Here is an 8,297-nt window from a genome sequence, read left to right on the forward strand (position 1 = left end):
AACTCGTTAACCTTATAACTGCAAGTTTATGCCCCGTGAGCATCATCTCCCTGTTTCTTCCACCTCCCGGCTCCCGGTACCCTCCATCTTACTCTCCACTTCTCTGATTTTGTCTTTTTACAGTTCCATGTGTAAGTGAGATCCTACGATATTTGTCTTTCTCTGATTTATTTCGCTTAGCATAACGCCTTCGGGGGTCTATCTGTGTTGTCACGAATGGCAGGGTTTTCTTCTTTCTCAAGGCTGAATAATATTCCATTGTACCTACATATCACATCTTATATATCCACTCATTGGATAAAGAGTGGATGGATAATTAGGTTATTTCAGTTATCCAATATTATGGACAATTGGGTTATTTTCACATCCTGGCTATTGTGCATAACGCTGCAGTAAACATGGAAGTGAAGATGTGTCAATAGTAATTTTTTTTTTAATTAGCTGCAATGATGCCAGTGATGATGGAGACACGTGATGAATGTCAGGTTCCCGGAGCCGTTCCAGAACAGTGATGCTGTTTGTGTGTAGTTCACATTTACCCTCACAATACCGCATCTCTTAGGCTGAACCCAATTTACCTGTATACCCATTTTACATATGAGGAAACTGAGGCTTGGAGAGACGAAGTAACAGGCTCAAGGTTACCCAGCCACCAAGAGTGGGATGTAAACCCGGGCCGTCTGGCTACGGAGGCTGCATTCTTGGCCTTTCACCTTCCTGGCAACCTGATCTCAAAGCCGTGCCTTTGATCGGGCTGCATAGAACCCACCCAGAGGGCACTGGTATTGCCATCTCACAGCTCACAGCTCCGTGAGCTGACGTGGACATTCTCCAGCTCACCTGGAGGGATCTGGTTTCCAGTCATGGTCTTCCCTATGCCGTGAGACGACCCTCTTGGGCCAATTTCAGAGGGTAGGAATGGGGGGAGACGTGTGCAGGAAGCGAATTCTACAAACCCCGGATGTTCGGCGGTGCAGCACAGTTTGTAAAGCATGTTTAGGCCACCAGCGCCTTCCTTCTGCCCACGGAGCGAGCTGGACCCGTCTCTGGGCTTCGTGGGCCCCGGAGGCCCTGGCCCAGCCACCTGTCCTGCCTGCGTCCCTCTGCGCTCCTTCAGCCCCATTGGGTCACCAGCCCCAGACTCCCACCTGTGCACTCTTGCCTAGCAAAAGCATCTCACTCGCTATAAATCCCCCACACCCTTCAGAACTGAGTTCCAATGCCACCGAAGTTTCAGTGCCGCCCTTCAGAACCGAGTGTCTGCCATGAAGTCCACCCTGGTTACCCCCACCGGAGGAGGAAGAGGGAGGGAGCTGGGAGAGGGCAGAGGCATAGGTGATTGTTGAATGCCTGTGCCAGGCATGTGACATACTCTCATGCCATTTTATAGTTTATCCTTGCTCCGTTTTACAGGAAGACATAGCAGGGAGGACCTGCCCCAGGTCACACGGCTAGGAAGGCTGAGGTGTTTGGACTCTTGGTCCACTGCTGAATCAGGGTGGAGCTGATTAGGGGGGACCGTCTTCCTCTTGCCTTCTTCACGGGTGATCCCCGAGGGGGGCACCCTGGCCTCTCCCTCCCAGCCGAGGCCAATGGTGCTGACACCTCTCCATCAGAGCCACAAGCGGGGTTGGCTTTTGTTCCTGTCACTCACTTGCTGAGTCAGGGATCTGTCCCCCCAGGGGCCCTCTCTCCTCCCTGCCTATAAGAGCCTGACCTCGGCCGTTCCTGGGTCTGGCATGTTCTCTGGGTCCATCTCGGTAAGTCCCCGGCTTGGAGAAGGGGTGGGATTCGAGCTCTGGGTGAGTCTCCTGGGAGGCAGGGGAGCCCCTTGTCCCCAGTCCTGGGGGTATACCACTGAGTCATCCCAAATGCCATCCTCATCGAACCAGGCTCCAGACCTCGAGACCAGTACCTGCGACTGCCGTTTGAAACCCAAATGATTCCTGTAATCCTGCGGCCTCACCTTACGCTCTTAGAGCCTCCCTTCTAGGTCAGGAGCTGTCTTTGGGAGCCTCTCAAGCTGAGCACCTTGGCGCTTGCCAGGGGTGCAGCACCCACCCACCCGCAGCCATGGAAAATTCCCCCTACTGAGTAGATAAAGCAGCATCGAGGGGGCTTAGAGGAACAGGACCCAGAATGGGTTCATTTTGAGACAGAGAGAGGATGGAAGAGAAGGAGATGGTACTGGAAAGTGGAGGAGGGGGACAGCCCAAAGCCACACTTTGCCCTTCATCTGGGGCACTTCTGGACCCCACCTGGGTACCCATCTGCTCAAACCAGACTTCGGCTTCAAGGAGAGGAGCAGAGTCAGGGTGGAAGCTTCCTCACCTTCTTCTGTCGCCTAGGAAACGAGCGGCATGTCTCTGCAGTGCACCAAGTCGGCAGGACACTGGAAGGTAGGGAGAGGCGCTGGGGGTGGGGGGCGATGTCGGGAGGGCGAGGGCACAGGTCAAACCCAAGTCCTGCGGACCCCTGCCCCACCTTCACTGAGTTCCCACCTCACCCCTGGAGCAGGGCGGTAATGAGGGCCCATTTCACAGAGGATGTAGTTGAGGCTGCGAGAGGGAGAGGGTCTTGCCAGAGGTCACACACAGAGGTTCTTGACTTGAAGTTGGGGCTTCCTGTCCCCAAACGTAACCATCTCTCTGGCAGAAAACAGGTCTTCCCTGTAGCTCAGACGGTAAAGAGTCTGCCTGCAACTCAGGAGACCTGGGTCCGATCCCTGGGTTGGGAAGACCCCCTGGAGAAGGGAATGGCAACCCACTCCAGTGTTCTTGCCTGGAGAATCCCATGGACAGAGGAGCCTGGCGGGCTGCAGTCCATGGGGTCGCAAAGAGTCGACAACACCACTACCGCTGGCAGAAAAGGCCAGCTGGTGATGTTGCACAGTCTCTGGGCATGCTTCCTTTGGTTTCCTCTGTGTTAAAAAAGAAGAAAAAAAAAAAAACCCCTAAAATCTCTGAATTTGTCGTCAGCCTTTGAACACCGGGAGAGCTTACAGAAAGGTTGTTACAGGGGTTGTCTTGGGAAAATTGTACGGTTGGTCGCATTACCATGTGGCAACAGTAGGTGGCGCTGAGCAGGGCCTGTGCTCCCGAGGTCTCAGCTCTCACCCTCCCCTCCGTGGACCCTGAAGGCATCTGAGTTTGCCTCCCTGCATTACCTGGCCTGCCCCACACTGAGTCCTGGGGTGCATTCCTAACCCCTCACCGTCTCCCATTCCCCCCCGCTGCCCAGCACTCTGATGTGGGTCCCTACCTTTTCTTTCCGGCATAGATCGTGGTGTGGGATGAGGAGGGCTTCCAGGGCCGGCGGCATGAGTTCACGGCTGAGTGCCCCAGCGTGCTGGAGCTTGGCTTCGAGACTGTTCGATCTTTGAAAGTGCTGAGTGGCGCGTGAGTCCAGGGGGATCGGAGTCGGGGCTGGGGAGACAGGAAGGTATCTAGAGAGGGGTGCTGGGACTTTTAGACGTTCCAGGTCCTATCTTCCCTGGCTCTAACTGTACCAGTGTTTCTCCATGGATCTGAGATGCTGGGGAGCATGAAGGATGGCAATGTAAGGTTGCACAGGTTGTGCACTGCCCAAATGTAGCTGGGTGTGTGGGGGGGCAGTGGTGCCATTCACAGAGTCTGCACATTGGATGAGGCAGCCCTGTGGGGGCAGACCTTCAAAATCCAGTGTTGGGTCTGAAATGTCTCTGTTAGGTACAAATCAAAAGTCAAGATCACTCACCAAAAGTGGAAGGTAACTAAAAATATAGTGAAAAATAATGCTAGTAATTTTTAGTTAAGTGTTGCTGCCTGACTGAGGCTCTGAGCATGAGATAAATTTTGTTTAAAAAGAGAGGGGGGACTTCCCTGGTGGTCCAGTGGTAAAGAGTCCGCCTGCCAGTGCAGGCCATGTGAGTTCCCTGGCTGGGGAAGATTTCACGTGCATTGAGGTAGCTAAGCCCACGGGCCACAGCAGCTTAAGCCCGTGCCCTAGAGCCTGTGCTCCAAAACAGGAGAAACCACCGCAATAAGGAGCCTGCACAGCACAGCTAGAGAAAAGCCCGTGCTCAGCAGCGAAGACCCAGCGCAGCCAAAAATAAAATAAATTTGAAAAAAGTAAAAAGAGAGACGGAGATTAATGAGATGGCCAAAGCCGAAGTCAGCGCATGGTCAAGTCTCATCTACGTGGCCCAGGGGGACAGGCGCGAGGGTGGCAGGCACCTGCAAGGGGCCAGTCCCCTGCCTGCAGGATGCGCAGGGGGGCAGCGGGCTTCTCCACGTTGGCACTACGGATGTTTGGGGTCAGGTAATTCCGTGCTGGCGGCTGCCCAGTGCATGGGAGGATGTTTAGCAGTATCTCCAGCCTCTACTCACAAATGCCAGTTGCAAATCTCTCCTCCGGACTCCCAGCAAGACAACTAAAAATGCCTGCAGACATTTTAAATGCCTCCTTGGGTGGGTGGGGGGCAAAGTCACCCCTGTATGACAACCACTGGTCTAGAACTCAGGGTCGGAGGCCTCCTAACCCCTTGTACCCTCTATCCTCTGTTGGCAGGTGGGTGGGTTTTGAGCATGCCGGCTTCCAAGGGCAGCAGTATGTGCTGGAGCGGGGTGAGTACCCATCCTGGGATGCGTGGAGCGGCAACACGTCCTACCCCGCCGAGCGGCTCACCTCCTTCCGGCCGGTGGCCTGCGCTGTGAGTCCCGACACTGCCTGGCCCCTGAAGGCGGGGGCGGGGGGCTGAGCCCCTCCAGTGGGGGCTTGGGAATTGGGTGTCCAGAGTTCAGATTCTCGCATCAGTGCTTCAAGCTGTGGCGGTCCCTCCCCTCTCTGAGCCTCAGTTTCTTCATCTTAAAATGGGGCCATGGTACTTAAGTTCTGGGGAAAAAAATGTACATATGGACAGAGCCCACCACAGACATTCTGCCCATTGCTACTCTGGTTGTGACATGAACTCCTTCCTGTTTTGGGTCCTTTTCCTTTTTCCTGGCCGTGCTGTGCGGCCTTTGGGATCTTAGTGCCCTGACTGGGACTGAACCTGTGCCCCCTGTGTTGGGAGCATGGAGTCTTAACCTCTGAACCTTATGTCCCTCTTTTCGTGACTCAGGGACACTGGGAGAGGCTGGGTACCAGAGATGGCAGGGTGATGTAAGAAAGAAGGGTCCTATGTCTTATTCCTAATTCATTGTCAGTGTTCCTGATTTTATATTTTAGCTACTGTTTACAGAGTATGGGGTGAGGTGAGTATTATTATCCCCATTTTACAGATGAAAAAACTGAGGCTCAAAAAGGTGTATTTTTCTCCTTCGAAAACAATTTTGATGAATTTTAAATAACTACAGCACATGTATGTATCCCCTAAAGTTCAGGGAAAAACCCAATATGGCTGAATAAGAAAATAAAAGTCACTTATACCCACACTTCTGAGACAGAAGCCTACTGTTATCGGTACTTGAGATTTCCTTGGTTTCTGTGCTACCCACAGATTCTATCTGCAGTGATTGATGTCCATATCAATGTCTAGATCTGTATATCTATACCATCTAAGGCTATATATCTACATATGCATCTCATTTGGTTATACAAATTGAATCATAATGAACCTAAAGCTTGGAAACCAGCCTTACCCCCTCTGCAAATATATTCCAGTCACCCTTTGGGTGATTAAATCTTGCCTATGACATTTTCCATGGTGCCTACCTAGTATACTGTCTTATGGCTCATCACTTGTTCCACAGACAGCCCAGCCACTGTGCCCATATGGGGACCCACACTGGCTCTCACCGAAGCGATCCCTGCCTCTACCTAGTTTACGAGTTCTGCAAAAATGGATGTGGTTAATTTCATTTTATAGATGCGGAAACAGGCTCAGAAATGCTGTGGGACAGGTTTTTTGTCTGTTTAAACTTTTATTTTGTATTGGGGTATAGCCAATTTAACAATGTTGCCATGGTTTCAGGTGGACAGGGAAAGGATTCAGCCACACATATACAAGCATCTATTCTCCCCTAAATGCCCCTCTATCCAGGCTGCCACATGACACTGAGCCGAGTTCCATGTGCTGTACAGTGGGACCTTGTTGGTTATCCGTTTTGAATATAGCAGTGTGTACATGTTCATCCCAAACTCCCTAACTATCCCATCCCCCCATCTTTCCCCTCCGGCAACCATTAAGTTCGTTCTCTAAGTCTGTGAGTCTCTATCTGTTTTGTAAGTTAAGTTCATTTGCATCGTTTCTTTTTCGATTCCACATATAAGGAATGTCATACGGTATTGCCTCCTTCCCTGTCTGACTTACTTCACTCAGTATGACAATCTCTAGGTCCATTCGGGTTGCTGCAAATGGCATTACTTCATTCTTTTTAATGGCTGAGTAATATTCCCTTGTGTATATGTGGGGCATGTTTTTAAGCTCAGTCAGCTGGTGTGTGGAAAATCAGGATTTGAACCCACATCTCCACACCCTTCTCTTAACCCTAGTGCAACACTCCGGCTTACCCCCTGATCCCCTGCTGTTGAGTATCATATTGATTTTTTTTATTCTTTTCTTTTTTTCTTTTATCACCAAGGCTTGTTGTCCTTGTTTATTTTGTGTAAATTTCTGGAAGGTTTTGGCTCTTGTAAGGTTTCCAGTGCCTGTTGCCTTATTGTCCTTCCAGAGGGCTGGAGAGGAAGGCTGATTTTTGGAGATGAGAGCTGGGATGCAGGGGCTGGCTGGGGCTTCCGACTGACACCCTGATGCTCTGACTCTGTTCCCTGCAGAACCACCGCGACTCGAGGCTGACCATCTTCGAGCAGGAGAACTTCCTGGGCAGGAAGGGAGAGCTGAGTGATGACTACCCCTCCCTCCAGGCGATGGGCTGGGATGGCAATGAAGTGGGCTCCTTCCACGTCCACTCCGGGGCGTAAGTGGATCGAGGCTGTGCTCTGGGGACAGAGAGGAGGTTGAGAGGGCCGGGGGGACACCTCCGGAGGAGGATGGACCTTTTGGGAATCTCGAGTCCGCCTCCCTCGTACAGAAAGGGGAAGGGAAGCTCAGAGAAGGAGACACCAGCCCTTGTCTAGTCCTGAACAATGTGAGGGTCAATGAAGAGGAAGACTCCTCCCTTCTTCCTCCTGCCATCCACTCCTCCTCCTCCCTCCCCCTCCTCCCTCTTCCTTCTCTCCTCCTCTTCCCTCCTCCTCCCCTCCCCCTCCTTCCTCCCCCCTCCCTTTCCTCATCAAATATTTATTGTGCCAGGCATTGTGTAGGCACTAAATAACAATGTACCAGGGCACACAGGTGCTTACTGTTGGCAGAAGAGCCTGACTTTTTTTTTTTTTTTTTACAAATAATATGTTAATTACCTAATTACGCGAGTGCTACAAAGGTATGATGGGGGACGGTGGCCTAATTGGGACGAGAAGTCAGACCGCCCCCGTTGCAGGGAAGATCGGACTGAGACCTGGACGATAAATATTAACTCGACCAGGCAAAGAAGGGCCCGAAGGGTGTTGCTGGCAGACGGAAGCGCGTGATCGGTGGCGGGCAGAGCAGGGCGCGTTCTGGGCAGGAACGCGGGGTGGTGGAGTGTGCTCGCAGCCGCGGCTCCGCCTGTGTCTCTGCCTTGGTGGCCATGCTGGTGCCTCCTGAAAGGTAACGGCCTGCCCCCTTCCCTTTTGCAGCTGGGTTTGCTCCCAGTTTCCTGGCTACCGAGGTTTTCAGTACGTGCTGGAGTGTGACCACCACTCGGGCGACTATAAGCACTTCCGGGAGTGGGGCTCTCACGCCCAGACCTTCCAGGTACAGAGCATCCGAAGGATCCAGCAGTGAGCCGAGGGGTCGGCGCCGAGCGGGGGACGTGTGCTTGTCTGGAACAGAGGAACCGCGGACGCTGCTGCCTGCTCTCTCCTCTGCCTGCCCCGTAACCCGTATGCACCCGTTCGCCCTGTGGGCCAGTCCACGCACAGTCAGCACGAAAAACTAAAAGTAATACTAAAATAAAAGGCCTAGTGTTAGCCTGTGGTTTTCCACTTGGTGAATCCTTTCAGAGGATCAGCGTGTAGCTTTGCTGATTTTCTCTGTCGGCCGTCTGTGTTTCATTTCACTGAGTTTTGCTCTTATCCTTCCTCTTTTTCATCTTCTATTATTTTGGGTTTACCTTATTCGTCTTTTGTCTAGCTTTTAAAGGTAGACCCTTGAGTCATTAATTATGGCCCCTCCCCCCATATGGGCTTCTCTGGTGGCTCTGATGGTAAAGAATCTGCCTGCAATGCAGGAGACCCGGGTTCCATCCCTGGGTTGGGAAGATCCCCGGGAGAAG

The 8,297-nt window shown here is 52.3% G+C and overlaps 1 protein-coding gene across 1 annotated transcript; it reads left to right on the forward strand.

The window, feature by feature from the left end:
* Positions 1–1,726: 1,726 nt before the first annotated feature.
* CRYBA4 (crystallin beta A4) lies at positions 1,727–7,991 on the forward strand (the record flags this gene model as incomplete). The annotated part of the gene is given in 7 exon segments (NM_174525.2): positions 1,727–1,731; positions 1,733–1,760; positions 2,349–2,399; positions 3,280–3,398; positions 4,549–4,690; positions 6,757–6,899; positions 7,660–7,991. Coding segments are annotated over 6 exon segments (631 nt in total), but the record flags the coding sequence as incomplete, so codon positions are not given.
* Between the last annotated feature and the right edge of the window lie 306 nt (positions 7,992–8,297).

The sequence above is a fragment of the Bos taurus genome, chromosome 17 (genome assembly GCF_002263795.3).
Source record: "Bos taurus isolate L1 Dominette 01449 registration number 42190680 breed Hereford chromosome 17, ARS-UCD2.0, whole genome shotgun sequence".
NCBI lineage: Eukaryota > Metazoa > Chordata > Mammalia > Artiodactyla > Bovidae > Bos > Bos taurus.